The sequence below is a fragment of the Rousettus aegyptiacus genome, unplaced genomic scaffold (genome assembly GCF_014176215.1).
Source record: "Rousettus aegyptiacus isolate mRouAeg1 unplaced genomic scaffold, mRouAeg1.p scaffold_m13_p_12, whole genome shotgun sequence".
Lineage (NCBI taxonomy): Eukaryota > Metazoa > Chordata > Mammalia > Chiroptera > Pteropodidae > Rousettus > Rousettus aegyptiacus.
The window spans coordinates 51,042,999-51,067,873 of record NW_023416287.1 but is presented as its reverse complement, the minus strand read 5'-3'; the positions used below and the strand labels follow the sequence as shown (position 1 = coordinate 51,067,873).

The 24,875-nt window shown below is 37.7% G+C and overlaps 1 protein-coding gene across 4 annotated transcripts in view; it reads right to left on the bottom strand.

Moving 5' to 3' along the window:
- Nucleotides 1–24,875, bottom strand: part of L3MBTL4 (L3MBTL histone methyl-lysine binding protein 4) — a 382,886-nt gene that overhangs the window by 138,774 nt on the left and 219,237 nt on the right. For all 4 annotated transcript variants that reach the window (XM_016120941.2, XM_016120940.2, XM_016120939.2 and 1 more), the window contains one exon: nucleotides 7,658–7,760. In XM_016120941.2, coding sequence (XP_015976427.1) covers nucleotides 7,658–7,760 — 103 coding nt within the window. The remainder of the gene's footprint in view (nucleotides 1–7,657; nucleotides 7,761–24,875) is intronic.

The following is a 24,875-nucleotide window of genomic DNA, read 5'->3' as shown; positions in this document are numbered from 1 at the left end:
GAATTAAAAGTGTTATCTAAAGTCAGATACTCTTTTTCCTTTTACTTATTAAAGTAAAAATATATCTGTAAGTTTCTTTTTAAATTTCCAACCAGTTCAATTTCACTGTGTAGCAATATAAAATCAAAGAAAATGTCAGGCCAAGTGACAAAGGAATCAGATAAATGTGAAAAACTTGTCATTAAGGTACTCTCTTGAAATGATGAGTTTTAACTGAAGATCACAATAATATAAGAACTACTATGAATATAAAATGAAAACCATGCCTTTGAGACTCCTTTGAGTATACTATTCCAATCGGCAATTATAAATTCGTAAAATTTACAGAGCCAAACTAAGCAAAAGTCATTACACAAAATCTTTTATGTTCCACGTATATCAAGAAGAAGATGCTATCATGACGAGATAGAACAACTAGAGAGAGTTAGAAATAAAGTCATATACTATAGCTGAATTATTATTTGAGGTGTAAACAGTTTTAAAAATAAATTAGAGAAAATATGGCAGATTGAAAATTTGAATTTAACCTCTCTCCTTGATAATAAATCCTTTCTCTCCCTACTGAAAAAATAAATGAATGAAAGGGTATAAATGCATAAAGACAAAACACGAGAGAAGAAATGATAGTAGGTAAAAAAAGTCAACACAGTTTTGAAGCTGAAAAACAGATAAGCTGAGAGCCAAGAGTCTGGGAGAGAGGATGTCACATAAAGACACACCAGGAAAAATTTGGAAGTATTATCTCTGCTGGAAGAAGCTTACTCAGAAGAAGAGGCCCACTGCTGGTGACCAGGGGCTCCTTGCTGTTGGCCAGGTCCCCGCCTGACTACAGTCCACAAAGCTAACCAGCTGGCAGGCCTCAAGTAGACCTGCTTTTTGGTGCCTCGCCCTCATGAGTGAATGCAGAGAAAGACTGCCAGGATTTGAGAAATGCCTTTCATATGATAGAAAGCAAACCACCAATCTAACAACAACAACAACAACAAAAACAAATCAAAACACAAGTACCTTTAGAAAAAAGCTGATGTAGGAAGCAGGAAAACAACAGCTTTAATCACTGTCAGAGTTAAAAAAAAAGGCACACATGATCTATCAAATAAGAACAGAATGCAGTAAAAAAAAAAAAAACAAATCAGAGAATAAAGATGTATTCTCAGAAACTGAAAAAAAAAATCACTATACAATTAGAAGTTTCAAAGGACTGGAAGACAAAGTGGAAGAAATATTCCATATGAGATAAGATAAGAAGCTTAAAACTAGGACAGAAAATCCAAGCATCAGCACATACACACACAAAAAAGCAAACCGAACAAATAGAAATTGAAGAAATTGAAGAAATAATACAGGAACATCTCCCAGAAATGAAGAACTCGAATTTCTAGATTGATTCAATGAATGAGTAAGGATCAATTCAGAATACAAGGGACAAGGAGAAAGTCCTACAAATGTCCAGGGGGTACGATTCATAGGGTGGAGGACACAGAAAAATCCTTTTTGTAAATTAAAATTTGAAATACCTTCAATATTCTGATGAAAAAGATTTATAACTGGACTTCTACCCATAACTAAACTGTGATTGAAGAGATAAAAAACATATTTAGCTATATCAAATACACACATAATTCATACATACATTTCTCCTAACTTTTTATCCCCAAAAGTTAGGAGAAAATAAACCAGGCAAAAGAAGACTCAGAATCCAAGAAATAAAGGAGCTAGCAGAAGGGAGGCAAAGGGAATTCCAGGAGGAAGGTAAGGCCCAAGAAGTTGGCTGTTCAGCAAACCTGCAGAGAAACCAATTCAGCCTGGAGGACTAGGGAAAGGGAAAAAGGGCTCCACAACGGTCACTTGCTGTTGCGGGTAGGGGAGAAGTGTTGATTAATGGACCACCAAATGTGTCCAACCACAGCTGAGAAAAGCTTCAGAGGTCAGGGATAGCTAAGCAGGAGTCTGAGCCCGCCCAGAGCAGGGCTGAGATGAGTCAGAGGCCAGATGGAAAAGTTTGTGTTCAAAGTCACACCGCGGTGCAACCAGGGAGTATTCACTCAAAAGCCATCCTAAAAGTAGGAAGACAGTGGAAGAAATATCATCCTTGAAGAAGAAAAGCTACTTCTAAGAATGACAGGAAATACGTCTATGAGGTAAAGAACCCAAAGGAGTTCTCAGGCCTTGATTAAAAGGAAGATCAATGATTTAAAACAAACCATTTGGCAGAGCAATGGAGTAAGAAATACGAGAGCTATTCCTCTAAGTCCTTCAGTAAGTGGAGCCCCACTTCTCAGGACGCTGCATGGACTGTCCGGGATCATTTCTCAACTGTACTGGGACATACTGTTTACTGTTGAAGCATTGTTGTTTTGTTTGAAAAACCAACTCTCGAAAACTGATACATTTACTGTTTTTCTCTGTTCCAATTCACTCATTTCAGTTTTTAGTTTAATATTTCTTTCCTTTTTCTATTCGTTTAAAAAAATTTTATAATGTTTCCAGTGGAATATTTAGTTTACTTTCTTTCTTGTTGTGTAGGATACAAATCTCTGAACACAGACATAGTATATCCCAAACATTTATATTTTTAGTATTCTCATTAAACTAAATCCAGATTTCCTGAGATTTGAGGTTTGGGTTCTCCTTTGGTCCTATGATTGCTTAAATGACATTTGAGTGTTTTTGCATGTCTTCTAGGTGCTTGAGTTTTTTTCTCAACAATTACTTATTTTATTGCATTTGATCTAAGAATGGGTCTGAACTGTTTTGGTTTTCAGAATTTATTAAGTTGTCCATGGCCTAATAGTTGATTTTCAAAAAGTGCTTTTAAGTAAGTTTATTTTGTTTTCAGTCAATCTTTCTTTTTTAAATCACATTATTCAGATTCTGTATATCCATATTTCTGTTTTGCCTATTTATAATCTACCATCGTCTGAAATGGATGAGTTGAAGCCTCCTAATATTATTGTTTCTCCTTACATTTCCTATAGTTATACGTTCAGTAACATGATACTATTTTATACAGTGAATAAAGACATATGCCTCTTTTAGTCTCATAGTGAAATTTAACATTTTCAATTTCAAAGTCCTCCCGTTTACAGACGAGAAAACCGAGGCTAAGAATAGCGTGGTAGTTTGCCTCATATTATTTCATGGTAGGAGCTAGGTCTGGAAGCCCGACTCAGGCCAATCTGAAACTTTAAACATTAATAGAGACCAACACACACGCACACACGCATGCATGCACATGCATGCATCAGGCAGCAGATGTGAAAAGAAAACACCAGAAATAATTTCCATCATTATTCTTGAGCTGGCAAAAAATAATTCCAAATGAGTCATGAATAGAGGCTGAGTTGTACTAGAAGCTTCCATGAAGAATACCCAAAACCTCTTAGATTTATCTGACATCCTGACAGATGCTCCTTTTCTATTTGTGTTGTTTAGGGTATGACACTGGCAATGTGTGTCCTGCATCGCACACAGTAACCCCAAGGCACGAGGTCCTTCCATGTAACAATACCTGGATCTCTGTGCAAAGAACGTAATTATTAGTTCCAAAATAAATTACCTTTGTCTCCTTTATGACATAGTATTAGATCAGATCTTCCAGAGTTAGTTTTGCTCATTTGGAAAAAATAACATGTCCAATCTTGGACCCTGGCTTAAAAGTTAATTGACATCTTATAGTCCCAATATTGTCATCTTTAAATATTTCTATGTTACAAATACACCTACTTCATTTCACTATGTAAATTAATTCAAATAAAATGTAAATTATGTTGTAATTGTGTGCCAAAAGTCCTATTTTCATACAGATAAGAACTGATGCAATTTCTTTCAAATAATGATTTATGCAGATTCTACGTGAACTCTAAACAGATTTGAATATTATTAATCCCTTTACTATTTTAATGAAAACTAAACTAAACCTGTCTGAAATACATCAAAAAAGACATGATGGGGTCTACCAGATTTCTTAAAGTGATATATTATTTTCAAACATCTTCAGCGATACCCTGATATCACTATGCTCCTTGTCAGCTGTGCAAAACAAGACACTGTCACTTACTTTAAGATTGTTTACTTCCTTTCAAAGCACCAAACCTTCAAAATCGGAATCAGATATTCTGACATGAATGGTGAAAACAAGATTCACTACTTGCAAGCACTCCACTGCCAGGGAGGATTTTATAGAAAAACCACTGAAATCGCCACTTTCCTTAAAGTCTAGCTCTGTATTTCCAAGAGGTTTTGGAAGCAGAAGTCAATTGAGCTGTTTCATGGAGGCCGTAGTGTAACTGGAGGGGGGTTTCCTGGTTTTAGTTTTTCTAATTTTTTCAAAGGTAAAAATATTTGCCTAAGAATCTTTTGGGCTAGTCACTGTAAAAGACATCTTACAGAATGATGACTCTTTGGTTAGAGGTACGAATCTATGACGAGAAAAAAAAATACTTTCATTTTGGAATATGCAAGTTTTACTAATTAAAATGCTTCAGGAAACTCAAGCTAGAGATGATTATAATAGAACAAATGGGATTCTGGGAGAATGCAGCAACATTGTAAAATTCTAATATCTTCCTTACCATCTCAATGACATGTAAGAAGCAAAATGTACAATGATAACTATGGGTGTGTTATGGCAAATTTCTAGCAGGTATGGTTAGGATGTGTGTATGTGTGTGTGTGTGTGCGTGTGTGCACGCGCGTGTGTAATATTTCAACAGATACCACCAAAGATATATACTAAAAAATATTTTTCATCTTTTAGAGCTATATGTAATTTAGACTACAAAAATAGAAACATGAAAACAAACCCCAGAAATTTATGAATGATATCAAAACAATTTTTGCCCAGCTAATTATAAGAGGATTTAAATCAATTCTTAAGTTATACACAGTTACATAAGTAAATTGACTAACGTGGTAAATGACATTCAGAATGTTAACAATCAAGAGTGAAAACCGAACTGGTGGCTTAAAAAAAATCAATGTATTAACTGAAAATGGGTATAATCAGTCAAAGGGTAACTCCATCACCTCAGAGCTAAATTTGATAAAGATAGACCTGTTACTGAAAATGATTAAAGCAAGAGAGAAATGTTCAGTACATACTAGACTTAAGATTACTCCTGTCTTCCGCCCTCCAAAAACTGCCTTATAATCACCAACAACTCCACCAAGAGGTTTATCTTCATTCCTTCAATACAAAACAGTGTTAAATAAAATAAAAGCTATCTATCTGTTCTTCTTTTCACGGGTAAGTTAGAATTTATTTACCTGATGGTTTATATCCCTTATGAATTCTATATGAAAATACAAGTTCAAGAAACATCCAGTTGTCTAATTTTAGTCTTTTTCATTCTAGAGAGATGCTAATTACATGCACTCACTGTTTTTTATTTTTCTTTTCTGAGATAATGGAATTATTACACTTTTCCTCATGTGAGCCCTGCTGTATCACAACATTGTCTATGACAGGGGAAAAACCATGATCCAGTCACAGAGGTATCACCTTGAGCAGCCCTGTGAATTGTGAGGCCTGGAGGTATAATGCCTCGTGTCTTCAAGTTCCCTTAACATGTCCCGCTCTTCTCACAATCATGTGTGCTCAGTATTTCATTTTTTCCCTAAGTGTTACAGAATACCTTTCTTTAAACTCTTCTTTATTTTTACATTCTTCTAATTTCTTCAGAAGTTCTGAGGATAACTGGTAAAGGCTATTTGATGGAAAAAATCATGTCACATACTCTCTTAATTCATAAGTAGATACTACAAGTAAGAACAATTAGACCTCACACTGGATGTGAAAAGTTCAGGGAAGCTGCTGGAACAAAATGGAGCATACCCATTGTGACTTTGTTCACGTTTTCATAATTTAAGTATGGAGAGGAGCATAAGAACAATGTGGGAGGCAAGTCAGCTGTGATGAAGTGGAAGAAGCGGCCTCGAGTGAACTCCCCGGCAATCTTAAAGAGCTGTCCTGGGTAGTACTTGTTATTTCGGCCCCAGTGCCATGACAGAGTAAACTCCAAAGAGTGCTAATGGACAGGCCAATCACAACGTTATGGTCTAACTAACCTTGAGAATAATGATTCAAGTTTTGAGGGAGGCACTAAGATGGCCAATGACTTTATCTGGAAATATCTGCACTCAAAAATCTACCGTGAGAGGCAGAACACGGTAAACTCCCTCAGGGCTGTCTTAGGGAACTTTCTGTGCTGTCCAGTGTTGCAGCCAGTAGCCACATGTGGCTACAGAGTGTTTGAAATGTGGCTAGTGTGACCAAAAAAAAAAAAACCTGAAGTTTTAATTTTATTTCATTTCATTTGTTAATTTAAACAGACACCTATGACTAGTGGCTAGTATATTGGATTTTGCAGTTCTGGGTTTAAAAACAAAACACACACACATGAGAAGCCTGAGGAAGATTATTTGTAGCTACATGCCCCTAGTGGTCTGGAAAATGGTTCTATCAACTCCAACAGGGTCTTCACCTAATACAGACCACTCCCCCAATGATGTGATCACTTCTCTTTCCCTCTCTCCCCCCTCCCCCACATGTTCTTTACTCTCTCTTCCTCATAAAATACTACAATGTGTCCACCAGGTCCAGCTCCATTCTCATAATCCATGACTCTTACACATTTGCACAAGTAATCACACATATGTCTATATATCTTCAATTTATTTCTTTTTATGGCTACTATATTGTATTCTGCTCTTTTAAGTGTTAATATTATTTTACATATAACATTCATATATGCTGTCTGGAAGCATTTACCATTATTTCTTATAATAACAGTTGTTTTGATTTATTTAGAACTGTTTCAAGCACTTGTTTCCAGAATTGCAACCACCTAATAAAACACGGGCTTCCATTTCAATCTCTTTTATTCAAACAAATGATTTCTTGCTTCACATATTATATGATTTATTCTTTTCTCTTTATACTTCTCTATGATACTTGTTTCATATATTTGTGTGATTGAACAAATTAGATGAAAACTCTGTTCTGTCTTAATTTATAAATTCTGTAAGTGGATCACCAATTTTAATAATCCAACTATACATTATTTATTATTGATGGGGACATAAAAAGCAATAAGAACTTATATACATTTATTTGTACTTATTTTTTGTTATAAGCACTATCTTCATTTTATTATCAAATATTTAGAGCACAGGTATATTCTGCAAAATAACTTCACATTTATTATTTTCTCTTCTCACAGAATTATATTATCTCCTAATGAGTAAGATATAGAGAAAAAATAGGGGAGGGACAAGAGGAAAAGAAAGAGGTTCTGGAATTTCTCTACAGAAAGCAAGACTCACCAGTTGTACGGAGAAAATTCAGGACAGGGCTGGGACACAGAGTGGTGAGTGTATCCTATGGAGTGTGTGCTTGTTTAAAAAGCTGTTAGAGAGCAGGGGTGCTGGGGAATGACATGGATCTAAGCAAGTCCTCAGGAATCCAAGAAGGCTCTAGGAAGGCAAGGTTGGCAGACAGCAGGAAATGTCAAGAAAGGGCCTTAGAAATACAGAGAAGGCAGTATGATAGGGAGCTGTCTGGCCTTAAAAGTCATTTATGATGCTACCTATATCTACGAATCTGCACAATGTTTTAATTTATCTCTGAAATAATTTAAAGAAGAAAAAGTTTTACCTGTGATGTCCTGAGTACCGTGGACCACGGATATGGCCTATCCCTCGACACCCTGGAGTAGGACAAACAGCTTGACCTGGAAGGATTTTCACATCATTTGCTCCTTCAGGAAGTAAAAGAACATACCTTGAAAATACCCTTAGTAAAGAAGAACTAGAAAGACTAAAATATGTAAATGATATTCATTGAGATTTTACAAATTTAAAACAAGCCATCACCAAAAACACTTATTGGGTACTTATGATGTTTTATAAAATGATTTAACAGAAAATCTCATTGCTATAATAAATAACACAAATGGCAACTAATATCAGAGGCAGAGCAAATTAAATATATATGTGTATAGACATATATATGTGTATATATATGTATGTGTGTATATATATATATTCAAGTCCTATTTAATTTGCTCTGCCTCTGATATACATACATACATATATATATGTGTGTGTGTGTGTGTGTGTGTGTATGTGTGCGTGTGTGTGTGTGTGCGTGTGTGTGTGTATAAACATTCATTCATCCCTTTCAGAGAATAATACTGGCAATGGCAATAAAGCCATGAACTGAGAATGTGAGAAGATGAAGTCTGTTTTGTGGTTCCCCATAACACTCCCACTCAGCCACAGCAAGGCTCCCCCCAAATGCTGGACAAACACTGGGGTGGCAAATGAGTCATGCCAAAGACAGTGAACATGGTCCTATCTGTTTCCTCAATCATCTGTCACTACTAGCTAAAAAAGAACTACCTGACCCATACTATACCACACCATAGCATACCACATCACACCACACTATATATAAAACCACTCCAGGCCAGAGATAAATTCTGTCCAGCCCGAGAGGCAATCCATCTCTAAAGATTATCAGGATTTAAAACCCCTCACTCCATTCTGTGATTTTTCTCAGTTTGTTCTCCTTCCCTTTCCCCTGCACAGATATCAGCTCCTGGAACGTTCTATCCCACACTGTCATACTGTCTGGGCTTTATTTCCCTGACAGTCATACATGTTCCTTGTCCCTTCCCAGCTCTCAGACTTCCATTTCCTGTGCAGGCTATTTTTTTGTCCTCATTTCAATATTTTCTCCGTTTCCCAGCTCTAACTTTATCTGATTGTCAGTTGAAGACTAAAGTGTGTTCTGCAGCTTTCTCCAGGAGAAAACATTCATTTTCTCATACACCATGTGTCTCAGGATTGGCAGGGAAGTCAAAACCCTCTTCCTCCCATCGCTTCCTCTAGACTACATTTCTTCCATATTCTTTAAGACCGACAGGATCCCTGGCCTGTTAGGAACCAGGCCACACAGCAGAGGTGAGCAGTGGGCAATCAAGCAAAGCTTCGTCTGTATTTGCAGCTACTCCCCAGTGCTAGCATCACCACCTCAGCTCTGCCTCAGATCATCAGGCATTAGATTCTCAAAGGAACACTGGTCCCTGGTGCCAAAAAGGTTGGGGACTTCTGCTTTAAGACTCCTGTTCTGGGGCTGACACTGTGGGTCTCCACCACCACAGGTCCTTTCATTGTTCGCTTCTGTCTGCCTCTGTCACCCACATCAATCAGGGAAGACTGCAGCAGCCACTCACTGTGTTATACTCCATCCCAGCTCCAGCAGTGGTAACGTCCAACATGCTGCCCTTACAGATCATTAACCAACTCATCTCTATTGACATCATCCCTGAATCCATCTGAGCCACACCACACAAAGTAAACTCTGCATCTTGTTATCACTAAAATGACGCTGCTTCTAAAAACCACTAACCAAACAGCCTATCTGATTATAAAATCCTTACAGACTGCCTGCTCAGGTATCCCAACTGTCAATGTTTTCAACATCATTGGAATTTCCAGGCCACTAATTTCCCTTCTTTTCCCAACGTCAATCATCGGCCCCCTCTCATCATAACTCTTCCCTTGTCTTGGAGTCTATCGAACCTTTTTTGACTCAATTGCAAATAACTCGAATTCCCTTGACCTCACTTTTCTGATTTATAATGGGTAGCTGTTAAAAAATTTTAAAAGCCAACCATGGATCAACCGTACTATTCTGCTGGTTTGTGTTTTATGTAATTTTCTCCTGGGAAAAAAATTACACAGCAGTACAGACTAAATGTTACCAAAACTACTGTCTTCAACATCACCTGAACCCCTCCACACTCTCCCAAACCTTCCACCAAACTTCACCCTTTGGCTCTCAATAGCTACTAACACTGCCTGCTACTTCACTGAGGAAACAGGAGCTCATCTGCGAGCCACCATTTCCCCCCTTTCCTTTCTGTCACAACATAGAGACCATTCTCCCCCGTCCAAAGCAAACTCCTTACCATTTATGTTTGAGTCTTACTTACTTTATTATCCAGGATCTTTAGGTGAACACATTTTCTAATAGGTCTTAGACTACTGAACTCTTTCTACCACCATTTAAACATACTCCAGTTTCCTCCATTATTAAAAGGAATAAAAACAAACAAAACAGAAAATAAAAGCTTCAAACTCTACCTGGAATCCACATTCCCCTTTACAACTGTTCACTCTTTTCCCCTTCATACCTAAACTTCATACCTAAATAAGTTATCTCTTTTTCCTTACATCTTACTTCTCAAACCACTTCAACCTATCTTGTAAGGGTCAGTAAAGACCTTTATGAATGAAGCCCAATATGCATTTGAGTATGCATCATACTCGGTGCCATGGTATTATTAGTCACTATCTCATTCTTGAATTGTTCTTGCCCACTTCCTTTGGTGACATCATACTCTGACAGTTTCCCTGTTGCATATGGGCATTTTCTTGTCATCTCCTTTGCCAGCTTTTACTCCTCTAGTTAACCTCAAAATGTCAGAGAACCCCATGTTTTGTTCCTGGGCTATCCATTTCTACAGCTGCATTCATAACTGTGTGCTGCAGATGCTCATAGGCTATAGCCCAGACACTCTTTATGCTCCAGACCAATACTTCAAGTCCACACATCTCCATACATTCAACTGAAATACATCTCCACTGGGATCTCTTAAAGGCATTTCAAACTCAACATATTCAAACCTGAAGTCATTACCTTGCCCCCTAATCTTTTTCTCTAGAGCTGCTCATCCCAATAAAGTACATCGTACTCCGGGCCAGAAACCCAGAGGTAATCCTTGACATCTCCTCTCCCTCAGTTCATTCTGGTGCAACTTCCAGTCATTTCTCAATCCCTTAAATATTTCTTTAACTTGCCAATTTATCTTCATCACAACTGTGATTGACCTAATCCAAGTCATTATTACCTCCTCCTTGAAGAATTTCCATAGCCTTTCTTTACTCATTCTAATCTACTCTCCATCTTGCAACCAGAGTGACACTTTCAACACACAAATCTAACCATATCACTTCTCTCTTAGCACCTTTCGATAGCTCGTCATCGTTGTCAGGATTAAGTCCTGGCCTTTCTGGCCTGACTCCTATATACCTCTTCAGATAAATGTCGCTTGATTTTTCTCTATATTCAATATTCTGCATCCAAACTGGTCTTTTCCTGTTCCTTGAACCCACCAGGTTCTTTTGCAACTTGAGCATTTGCATGTTGGGATGAGCTTCCTATCTCTAAAGCCTGGATAACTTCTATTTATCTTTTGAGTCACGGTTTATATTTCACTCTCACAGGCTACCTTCCAAGAGTATGTTAGAACCCCTTTTTTATACAGCATTTATCTCTAATACAAATTAAATGATTATTTGCTTCATGTTTATATCTCTTATTAGATTATAAGCTGGGAGCCTGTGCATATTTCATCATTGTGTCACCAGTACCTGGTCTGACAACATAGTTGGTACTCAGAAAACACTTACTGAATGAACAAATAAGTATCTCATAGTTCTTTACTCAAGATGCTCTTGGTCAGGATAAGAAGCTTTACATATAAACCAGAGATCTGTATTACAGTATGATTATGTTGCATCAAAATACTGACTGAGGCTGGGTTCCAATGTGTGGTGATATTAGAATAAATATTTATACTTCAAATAAAGTTTTTATTAAATTTATCGAACAATTAAGAAAGTATGTCTTACACACTTACTACACTCTCACAACTTCACAAAACACCTTGAGAGATAAATACAAATAAGAGCTGCCCTATTCGAAGGGAGCTTTTGGAATTAGCTTTAAAAACAATTTTTACACAAATCCAAAGAATTGATGTTTAAAAATTGTAAACAAGTCCCTAATTAAGAACTATTCTTGTGTTAGGAAATAAAAGAATCTACAAGAAAAGAAACACAGGATAGATATACAGTGACATTTCTCCAAACTGCATCTTGCAATACACTACACTTAAGCCACCATCACAAAGCCCTGGAATATTAAACCCATAAATAAACCAAATCAACAAGCAAATACTTTCCATCAGCAAGCCCAATGTTGCTCTGCGTGGACAACATTCCAGTAAATCTTTAATGAAATGCTCTCGGTATTTTTTTCAGAACTATTTTAATGTACTTGATTAAATTACCACAGAGAGACTGTCCCTAACCACATTACCCTTTCCTGCCTTCTTTTTTACCACCTTACTGGAAATTGTTTTCCTACTTTACCTATTTATCACCTGTCTCCCTTCACTAGAGAGAGGACATCAACTTTATCTAATTTGTTTACCATTGTAGCTCCAGCACCTACTACAGCAGTGATTGGTACATAATAGATACTGAATAAGTATGTTTTATAAAAGAATAAAGAATCATAAAGAAAACAACAATTAACACCTGAAAGCATTACTATAGTATGTCCTGACTAGAGTGCTGTAAGATAATCACTATTTTATTTTCATTTCAGAGCTTAGCATGTCTAAAATCAATCTCTGATTTTCTATTTCCAAATGTTATGAGCTACTCCCTATATCAAGCAGCATGCATAACTTCTAATTTATTCCAAGTCTTCTATGAAAATAAGAATAAATCAAGTAAGTAAATCAAATTGCAGAGTTCCTTCTGCAAGAATAACAAAGAAATGGAAAATATACTTGTAAACTAGAAGTTATCTGAGTAATTAATGATGCTTCACACTCACATGATACTATTGTAAAACGTTTTCATGGATCACCATTCACACGGAACTTCATGGTTGCCATAAGGCAGTTGCTGTAGTTGCCCATCGAACATCCATTCCCTTCTTTCTTGCTGGCCAAACCCTGATTTAGTTCAGGGCAGCAATGTGCCCAATTAAAAATGTTGGCTTTCCCAGCCCCTCTCACTTCCAGACATGGTCATTTGATACTGTCCTGGATAGTAAGACCTAAGGGAAAGGCAATATAAAGATGTCTATAAATGCTGTTCTTTCCTTTTATAAGGGTAAAAATGATGCTGGTGCTGCTTTTCCCATTTCCTCTTACTTTGACCTTTGCTGAATGCAAATGTAAAAGCTCATGAGGTAACAAGCACAAATACAAATGCTTAAGTGCTGAAGAAGGAAGAGAAAAAAGAAAGACTGAATGTGGACTCAGGACAGGCCAAAGGGACCCACCTACATCAGTATCTGTCATGTAGGAAAAATAATTCCCTTTTTGATTAAGCCATTGCAAATAGTATATTTTGTGTTACTTGAAGCTGAAAAATCCCTAAAAGAGCAATTTTATTTTGCTTCTTTCGTGAAATCAAGTAATTGTTCTAAAATAAAAACTAAAATTGGATATGGGTATTAGACCTATTGTTACATAAAGATAATGTAAGATATCAAGGACAAAATCAAGAAATAAAAGGTTGCACTCATCTCTCGAAAATGAGAACTGTCTTCTAATTTGAAATGGCCAAAATGGGCAACCATGAGTGATGTGAATGGAAAGGCTTATTATCTCACCCAAACATGTTAGAATCTGAGATCATCTCCTTCCTTCCAAATAGAAAGCAGTTTCCTCTCAGAATTGTTATTTTATTTAGTACAGAGCTGACCCAGAGCAGAATGACAATACTGACACTGATTGAAGCAAATTAAGATATGTGTGTGTTCCAGAGTGATGTTGGCCAGCATCAAAAAATGACCAAGCTGCAGCATTCTTATCCTCATTTCAGTATCAATTACTCACTCCTGAAAAAGCATTCACTTTGACCTGATTCATTCAGAAAGTGTTTTATAGAGAAATGACATTAGCATTGAGTGGTAACATCCACTAGTGGATATACAGAAAGTGGAACAGGTTTAAATGTCATTAATAACAGACGAGTTAAAATACTTTATGTTTTAAGTTAAAAAAAAAAAAACCCACTAAGGGCTATTCATTCATTTAAAGGGATATTAAGTGCCTACTATGTGCCAGATGGTATTCTGAGTGCTAGGGATACAGCAGCTCACCAAACAGAAAGACCTGACCCCTTGGGGCTTACCTCCTGGTGCCAAAGACAGAATAAGCAATCAAATAAGAAACAGAACGTAATGCCAGACAGTAGTGGGAAGATATGTACCGTGGGTGAGGAAAAGAAAGTGATGGGGTGGAAGTGGGGGTCCTTTTTTAAGGAATAGTTGTTGGGGGACAAGTCTTGACATTTAACAGGATCCTACATGAAGTAAAGGCATGAAACATCCTGGGACAACAGCAGGTAGGCCACTGCGGCTAGAGTTGCATGGACAATGGAAAGGGTGCAAGAGATGAGATCATACGGGCCAAAGCAAAAGGGTCTCTCTTGTATTCTGGGTTAGATGGGGGACACTGGAAAGTATAGAGTGGGGGATTGAAACAGTCAGAAAATACGTACTGGGGCTCCATTCTTTGAGAAGCATTTACTTCTTCTATGGGACATTGGTAAAGGGCTTGAGGCAGGCTGCCTTGTGGTTGGTACGAGAGGTATCAACATAGAGATGGCATCCATATTTAAAGCCATGGACTAGATAGGGTCCCACAGCGAATTGGTGTCGACAGAGGAGAGAAGAGGCCTGAGGACTGAGCTCTGGGAGACACCATATGTAGAGCCTAAAAAGGGTGAAAAAAAAAAAGGCCAGAAAGCAGCAGCCAAGGCAGTAAGAAGAAAGTCAGAAGAAACGTATCTGTCACAGAGGAGGCATGTGAAGATAGCATGCCAAGAGGGGAGTCAGTGGCTGCATACAGCAGGACCGAGGAATGAAGACCTGCATGCTGGCCACGGGTGTGGCGGTGTGCAGGGCTGGGATGACTAACAGAAACAGCTTCAGTGAACAGCCACGAGCAGGCCTGACTGAAGTTCAAGGGAGAATGGAAGAGAAAAAAGGGTAAAATGATAGTTTAAGCAACTATTTTGAGATTTTTTAATATAAAAGGTGGTACAAAAGTTGGTTTATAGTCAAGAAAGTATTTTTATTACTTTTTATTACTGTTTTTGTTTGAGTGATGATGAGGATACTACAGAAGGGAAATTTGATAATGGAGAGAGAGAGAGAGAGAGAGAGAGAGAGAGAGAGAGAGAGAGAGAGAGAGAGAGAGAATAATTGTAGGGAAAGGTCCTCGAGTGGGCACAAAGGAAAGGCTGGTGGCCAGTGAGAAATGCTGACACAGTGGGGCTCTCCCCAGTTTCTGTGGAAGAGGAGGCAAAGCACATGTTTACAGAGGCGGGTGTGCGGGCAGATCAGGTGAGAGGATGAGCAATTTCTCCTCTGAAAGCTTTCATTTTCTTAGCAAAATGGGCAGTAAGATCATTGGCTGAGACTAAGAATGGAGCAAAGGATGTAATGGTATTAAATCTAGATATAAGAAAACAAATAAATTATTGAAATATTTGCACGTTCTCATTTTAAACAATTAAGGTTTTGCCATTTTTCTTTTGTACTGGAAACTTTTAGTTTAGAATTCTGTTTATTTTTCCACCCCACCCCCAGGAAATTTATATTATAGTTTGCTAAGAAGATTTAATGAAATAATTATCCTTGAATGTTGGAGAATGCAAATAATAAGCATATCTTTCAAATTGAAATTATAGGTTAATCATATCTATTCTCCATCTCCTAATAAAATTAGGGACAATCAATACCCATTGTGCAATAATAATGAGTTTCTCAAATAGAAGAAGAAAACAGTGTAGCCAAACACCATGGCTGCTGGTACTATTAGACTAACTTGATGATCAGAAAAATATTTAAAATATAATGATGGCAATATTACCTAATGCAGGAAAACTTTTAAAAATGTGCTAGGGTCCTGAAGGACCAATGAATATAATAATGATATTGTTCGACCACACATAAACGACATCACGGTAAAAGTAGAGTACAGAAGCAATAAACAGTTTTCTAAAGGTCCCTTTCACAGATCTGACAGAGCTTCTGAACAGTTATGGTAAAAAGTGAAACACCACAAATTGGACTTTACTCAGTACTTAAAACAAAACAAAACAAAAAGACAGCACAGCAGCTGGCAAAGATTTTCTTAGCAATTATGACAAAATGCATTTATTACATATTGAGCTTTAAATAGAGACAGAATAATATGGTGGGTAATTGGTTAATTACTCAAAAATCCCAGAAAAAAAAAGATCCGTTTAAATATGGGTCCAGTATCAGGGGGCCCAGGAGTTTGCCGGAAAATGAGATAATTCAACCTGAGGTATCTGGATAAAGCATTTAGATCTGGTTGTGTGTTAACATAAGCCACTGCTTAAGACCAGGAATGAGACAGTGAGGAATGTACAAACGGTGTTAACTGATATATGGCTGTAATGACATTAAAGTGGAAAGGAAGAAATATAGATTTAATCTGAAATATCTCTCACTCAAACACGTCAAAATGGCACTTAAGTAAAGAATCTGTGCCATCAATTATACTAGAACTATTTAAATACACAAAACTATGTTCTTTTTATATGACTAAATAGAATTGACCTTCTCAACTTGCCAGCCTGTTGTGGAACGCAGTTTTTTATCTTTGAAAAAATCAGAAAATGAAACACTTAATTTATGAAAGGAACAAATTTGGAGTGGTCTACATAGATAATGCAAAAGTACAGAATTTTAGGAGTAGGAAAAACTTAGGGATTACTGGCTCGCACACACACAAATATTGGTTTACATGTAACTAAACTATACAGAATTCAACCTACACCTAACTGATAACCTTATTGTGAAGAACTGAGGGTAATATGACATCTAAAAGTTTTTAATACCAATACTATTTCAGTGGACTGTCCTATTTCATTTTTTTCCATTATTTTAAGAATCAAATCAAAGCAAATACACTTTCTTCTAAACCTTAACTTTTATATAATTCTGTCTCAAAGATATAAAAAACTCAAACTGCTTTCTTTTGCTCTGAACTTCCTTTAATTTATATTTTACATGAAATTAACTTTTTAAAAGACAATTAACTTGGTTATGTAGACAGATTATTTTCATCTAACCTAAGTGAAAATGCTGCAAAACCACTCCACTCTCCCAACCATTCTGTTCTCTCTCGTCCCCCTCCCACACCCGCTCCCCTCCCCGCTCTCTCTCTTCTCCATCCCCACTCCTTCCCTTCCTCCCTCTACTTTACCTCATGCAACTTGATACTAAATAGAAGTCAAAAGAATGGCAGCTTAGGCCTTCCTTATTCCTAGGATTTTTCTTATTCATATAAAGGGAGATAAGGGCCAAGGCTAATACTGTTAAGTATATCACAGTCATGCAATGAAATGTTTTTGTTTACCCAATGCATGAACTGCTTTTTTCCCCTCTTTAACCGAATGAGGAAATTAGTTAAAAGTTCCATTTTCATTAAAAATGTCATATAATTTGCTGACTAAAAAACTAAATTAGCTGCTGGCAGAAACATCATCTGTTCTGATAACCAAACATGTATAAATATATGTTCTTTAGAAGAATTAAACACACTCCACAACTCAAGATTCCAAAGTGGAATGACTATAATCTTTCCAATAACCTGCAAATTACATCTAAAGCAGAATCTATGACATTCAAAATCTCTCCTCAAGTTAGCTGTCATCTAACACAGCCACACTAAGAACTTTCATTATGAATAAGCTTTTGGCCATTCTTAGTAGAAAATATTGAGTGTTTTGAGAAGCCCATGGTATGTATAGTGTGTATGTGTGAGTGTGCACGCATGTGCTAGCTATGTATGAAATTAATTACATCTCTCTACGTGGTTTTTACTCTAAACCTGACTCTATAATTAATGACATTCCCATATTAAATGACTTGTGGACAGTCTTTGGCAGAATTGCTGTTTCTAATGGGAAGGAAATCCTCTACCCTACTGTCTGTAATAGATGCTTGAATGAAATGGAAAGAGCAGTTCACCTTCCCTCTAAAACCTGTGCACTAGTTTACTTACTGGTGTCTCTGAATTAGTCTGGATTCTAGACCTAAGAGAAAGGCGCAAGCCCTTATTGACTGTGCCACTGCTGCCTCAGAGGGAGCTCCATGCCAGGAGATGCCACAGGCTAGACATCCTGCATGTTGGCTGGTGGAAACAGCAAACGATGCTCATGTTCGTTACAGATACAGAGGCGTTCCATTCAGAGAAAGCTCCCATCACAGGATCTGATGATTCAAATTCTAACTTGCCTATGGCTGTGCAAATGTCCATAGTGCACGGACCCCAGGGACTGCTATTTTAGTCCAGTCTAAAGCAGCAGGACAACAACAGACCAGGCTCTACAAAACCAGAGGCCATGGACACGGCAGAATTAGGAGAACCTGAGAGTCTACTGAAGGAAAGAGAGCGGTCCCATTACTGGCACACGAAGCAGGAAGGGACATAGATGTTTAAATATATAAATTTCCAGGCCCCACAAAATCAGAATCTGGAAGTAACCTTGGGACTCTATTTCTTTAGTGGTTGGGAACCACTGAGCTAGTCTATCTGCTTATATTTTCAAATAAGGAAATAAAGGTTTAGAAGGTTACATAATCTATGCCAGATCATAAATCATATTTTATTGGTTAGACCAAGAATTCAAGGTTCCTAACTTGCAGATCTGTGTTCTTTTCATTCTGCTATGTTGCCCAATAAGTAATTGCTATAATGGAAACTTTAATATATTTACATACATAAGCTTTCTTAATCAACTATTCCTAGCTCTAAAAGACAGCAAGAGTAGCCATGCATGTCAAGGAAGTCAAATATCTGCAATGAACAGAATGAAGTCTGGGGGATCTCACCCCTACCACTCAGCAACAGATGTGGGGAGGAGCCTGTGCTGGGAGTCAGAAACCATCATTCCTCTCCAGGGTGCACATGTGCTCCTCACAGTGGGAGCAGATCCCTGAGCTCACAATGGTCCTGGCGTTTAGAATGCATATGATTTTTACAGAGAATGACCCTTGACTCATGCCAGTCACTACCTAATGCACAACACGTGCCAACTGTCTAGTTCAATGAGGGAGGATAACCCACTGCACTGGGCTTACTGAGACACTTTTCAGTAATAATGACTAAATACATATATATTTTTTTTTGCTTAGCTTGCTGAATTTAGAAGTTAACCCTAGAATAAGATGTGACTCTGCTGTGTTGCTTAGTTTCCCCTGACTGCTGGTATTATATGAAATTGTGTCAGAGGTAGAACAGAAAAAGATTCCTCTCCAATGTTAATGACTTCCATGACAAAACAGGTTCACTGATATGAACAAGAGAATGATGACTTCAAAGGAAATGATGGAGGACATTCTTGTTAATCTAAAATACACAAACTGCACATTAAAGAATAAAAACTTGAGAAATTCTATTTCTTTTACTCTGCTTTACAATTCTTTAGGACATAAAAATCTTTTAATAGTCAGGAAAACAGTCAAGTAAAGATGCACTAAGGAGCATATAGGATTATTCAAGAGGAATAATGTCTTGCAGGAGAGGGTCAGTAATGCAAAAGGTATTCATTACTGGGATGTAATGCCAGTACAATATGCCATCAGCAGCCGTGTCCTCACCCTTGATGGCTTTCAACTATTTATAATTACAGAAATAAGAATACATATAGAAAAATTTTATGAAGGAATGACTCTAGTAAAATGAGGAGTATTCTAAAGAATGCTGCAGAAGAAGTCCAGCAGCCACTTTGATGTAGCAGGGAGAGAATACTATCTGGGAAAAGTAGCTCTGACTCTGTGACTGCAGCCCGTAGGGTGAAGAGCTCTTAAACATGTAAACCTGTGAGCAGGTTGTGAAGGAAAGACCTACGGTCACCATGGCAGGATGTACAGATGCAGAGAGCTGTGAGTCCAAAGACCAAAGGAAAGTATTCTGCCGTTGCTTATAATTACAGTAATCTTAAGTGTTTAAGTGAAACTTATTGCTTTGCTAAGGAAAAAAAATCTAACTTTTACTTTCCGGTAAAAGTTAAGACTTTTTTCTAAAAATGAAAAGTAACATATAAGCCAAAGGCTCATAGTTCCCAAATATGCTATAAAATTTTCAGTTCTCTAAGTTTGTCATTTGCAGCATTCATCAAATTTTAGGTTCAAGTATGTTTTCAACTTCATAATTCTTAATTACTTAAAATGAAGAAAATAAAAACACTCCATAATCTAGAAACAGCTTCTTGCATAATGTAAATATATAATGTTTATTTTACATTTAGAATATTTGATATTTATTCTATCTTCATTCAAGGAAGTCACGTGAGGGTATATCTACTTGTAAGATAAAACAAACTATTTTTTGATCTTTCTAAAACCATGAAAGACGTATGAACAAAACAACTCTAAGATACTAATACAACTAAGCTTGTCTTTAAAGTAACACCCAGAGTTACCCTCCCCAACTTGCTAATCCCACTCTAACCTCCAAGTTTGAAAGAAGATTTTAAGAAGCATCTTGGGAGGAGGAATTTTAATCTCTTCAAAAATGAGTCCTGGTGCCTGTAGCAGCCAGTGCAGCCCTGCGATGCCTCCAGCATGAGCTCCACCAAGGCACGCCATGGTGCCTGTTCACAGGGCCATCTCTCCCTCCAAATTTCATCATCGTAGTTGCCAGGGCAGAACTATGTCTCATAGAACTTTCTAAGTTCTAGCACAGTGTTCAGTATGCTCGAGATACCAAGTAAATCTTTATTCAAACACAACATAAACACAACCCTTCCTTAAGATGGTAAATCCTTCCTCAACTATTATTTTCAGGACCTCAGTTAATCACTCAAGGTTTCCATGAATCAGGACCTGTAGGAGGATTAAAGGCAAGAGTATAATAATTGCATTTTGTCCCTTTCCTCTTCCCTTGAAGGCATTACAGTCTTTTGAATAAAGTTAAAACTCAGAGAAATCCTGAAGGACATCCACTGGACATCCACATGCTGCCATCCATAAATCTGGCCAGACATGACTCAGAAACTAGGACAGGAGAAGAATCTGCTTTGGCTTATTGTCAAACCTGTGAGTCATTCCATGACTTTTAGAAGTTAGCGTGTATTTGTTTTAAATGTCAGTAACTTCGCACAGAGCTGTACCTTGTTTAGATACAATCTACCAATGTCTGTAATGTGACATATAAGACCTGCCTTGTTGCATTACATCTCAACTGTGAACAGTAACAAATGGAGTTATCTAGCAATGATGAGAAAATAATCTACAAAATCATTCTTAGCTACCAGTAAGATCTCAAAGACCAAGTTTTGGCACAAAGTAAGTGAATTCTGCTTTCACACCTCCAGAAGGCAGAGCACACAGGATAAGCATTTCAACAAGGACCATTTAAAACAGATAATATCATTAAGACTGTAAGTACTTTTTGAAATGTATTATTTTTCTTTGATAAGTCTATCATGTAAATCTGTAATTAGGGACTTCTAAAATAGCTAACTTTTTTTAACACAATGTGCTGTAATTGTCTATTAAGTCAATGTGTACTTAGGGACTCTTAAAACTGCTGATTACTTGCTCGCTGCATTTTGGAAGAACAAGTACTAAAGATTCCTTATGAGATTCTCTTTAGAGTTAACTGAAAATGTGCTATTATCTGGCTAAGTTAACGATCTTCATTTTTCCTTGGAATGACATCTACCCATCATCATGTTTATCATTCCAGATCTAGGCTATAATTACATTAACTTTTATTTTATAATCTAAGAGAATTGTCATCTCTGATGGCATAAAACTTTTTAAATTTAACAGGGTCCCAAATGTTCATCAAAGAAGGCTTTATTAATCATTCATTTCTTAATGTTGATTTGAGAATTTCATCTCAATTAACAGGATAAACAATGTATCTGGCCATATGGTATATTTACAATTCATTCTATTATATTATACATCTGCCGTGCAATGAAACAAATGGGATAAAAATGAGCTATATCTTTTATCAAGTTATGTTCTATTTTGCTTAACAGCTAAATAAATTAGCAATGTTCTCAAGGTCTTTAATTATAAAGGTTATAGATATTATCATACTTTGTGCTACTATTCTATTAACGTACACTTTAACTCCACAGTAATGTTTCATTTAATTTACTTTGTAATCAAGCATCACAATTACTTCTAAATATAATTCAAACAGAGGCTAAAGAAAGAACAATGACAAAATTATTTAGACATGGAAGCCAGCTAGAAAATCTCCTTTTCCACCTGTCAAATTTTTATTATGAAAGTTTCATTTGTTAGCAGTAGGGAGTGTTTGACCTCTCTTTTTCCTACTAGGTCTGACTAGACAAATTCCATAGCTACAACTCAAGAATTCACTCCATAAAAGTTGCAGATAAGAGCCTAAGGTGGCCTCTAGAGATACATGTTGTTTGGCATAAGTGATTAACCAACTTTCACAGAAATTAACATACAGACAAATATTTACTGGAAGCCAAACACTAGAGAAACGCTGACAGAACACTGATTGTCCACTCATGAACCTTACAGTCTCCTAAGGACTACTGACAAAAAGGAAGGAAACAGACGATTAAAATAATTACATATTGTGATATACACTATGCAGAAAAGGAAGTGGAAAAATGAAAAATAATAGAGGTGGCTGTTCTTAGATGTGACCAGGGAAGGCCTTTTTCAGAAGAAACCATTTGAGATGAATTCTAAAGGGTGAGAAAGAGTCATCTATTATAAGAGCACACAAACCATTTTGGACAGACAAGATAGCATATGCAAAAGCTCTGGGTGGAAAGAATCTGTGTTCACAAAATTGAAAGAAAATAGCGGAGGAGACATGCAGATCAGAGATGGGTGTGCTCACATTCTTTCTCTCTTCTTGCAGTTCCCTCCTGTCCTCATTTCATCACCTTTTCGGGCTGACATTGGAGTAGGCATTTATTTAAGAATAGGGAACCCCCAAATGAAGCTGGAGCAAAGGTCATCTATTTGCTTCCTTTGGTATACTAAGAGGTAGTTTCACGTCTCCAGGAAAAGATCCCACATGGCAGGAGGTGATGATGTAGCAGTGGCCAGTGGCCGAGTTTATGAGCCCAAGGCTGTACTTCTGCTTCAGCACAATCTGGGTGGAAGGCACCGGAGGTTCTTCTATGCCTCAGGAAGGAGGCACAGGGTCTCTGAGGGACTGATAGATGTATCCTGTGGTCAAGATACAAAAGCCCCTTACAGAGAGATTTGGGACTAGAACAAACAGCCAAGGTCACACAATTTAGATAACTTTCTTGAGGTAACAACCTAGGGGACTTCTCCCAGGCCCAGTAAAGATTCTTCTGTAGGGGAAAGACTAAGCTCTGTCAGCCTTTGCCTTAAAAACCAGCTGCGCACCCTGTGAGTTGCTGATTATCACAAAGAATGTGCAATTACCGTACACTCTCCAGGTACGTATGAGGCTGACTGCAATGTCATCTATTTTTATTTTTTGCCACCCTCTTCCCATCATGCCTCATGCAACACTGCTGATGCTGCACAGCAGAGGGTACCACCCTTTCTGGAAGTCCAGACTCGGCACTTCCACAGGCTTCTCCAAGGCTGGAACCTCACACCAGCTGGGTTGCTAAAGAGGGGTGACAGGAAGGGGAGCTTTACATGATTATAAAAGTATGTATACACAGTGGGGTTCAGGCAAATCAGGAATACATTCAGCTTGAGACCCACCTTTGTCTCCAAAGGTGGGGCAAACTACGACATCTCTGCCTCTGAGGGACAGGTTGCAACCTGATGCGCTCAGATGTTTCTGTTAGTTTTATGTTCAAATATACATCACTGGTGACTCCCAAGGATAAAGCACTTTTTCTAGGTTGGTCTGAACTTTCCAAGAATATGAATTGAATCCTTTCTCCTACATCTACTTATTTTTATGCCCATGCTGAGAGAACAGTCTGTTTCTCTCAAGTTTGTGATGCATGGTATTCACGGCACAAATGGTAAAGCCAGCCTTGATGGGTGGTTACCTGCATGGAGGTGCTCTTCCTGAAGGTTGAGCAACTCACCATGTCACTCCAGAAGCCCACCAGCTCTTTGCATGTGGTTCTCTGTCATTTCAGATAAAAACACTTTCATACACACCTAGTGAGAAAAGTCTATTAGTTACAAAGTGGCACACCCAAATCTGCACTTGATTAAAAAACTTTTTTTTTTGTCTCCTGTTGTATCTCTCTTATTACAGGCATTGAGAAATGTCATATTTTATTTTATTATTTCTATTCCTATCTTAAAACATTAACAAGACATAACCATGCAGCTGAATATTTTATTCTGTATAACTCTCATTTCTAAAAGAGTGTTCAAGACAAGAGCTGAAGGAGCAGGTAGGATGAAATAAAAGCAGACGAATTACAACTGATAAAATGTAGGAAGTTAGGAAAACAAGAATTGGACAAATATTCACAGAGGGCCTGCTCTGCATGGAGGGCACAGGCTGAGCCAAACCAGCATGCAGGAAGAAGTGTGGAGTCTGCAGGCTGGGGGTGAGGGGAGTGGCCACAGCAGGTTGGCAGATTGGCAGTTCCAGTTTGGACCCTTCTAAAGCATTTTCTGACATGATTTTACCACCTGCAAGAGCTCTGAACACTCCACAAAATGAAGATAAATACCATGAAGCCCTACTCCAAGGGATCTTGAGGAGTAAAGGGGGTGCCATTTGTTCATTCCCTCATTCATTCACTCAGTGACGCTCTTGAGCCATAAGCCTGCACTGTTCTGTGGAGGTGATGTAGAGCAAGCAATGAAGGGCCAACGGCAACACAAAGTCCCCATTATGATGGAAAAGGTATTCTAGTTAGAGAGGAGGGGTAAGAACAAAAACAAATAAGCTTATCATATCGGCCTTTGAGAAATGTCATGAAGAAGCACAAGGATGGCTAATGGGCTAAAGGATGGCAGGGCTGTCGTCTGTGGACCGCTTGGGCAGACAAAGCATCTC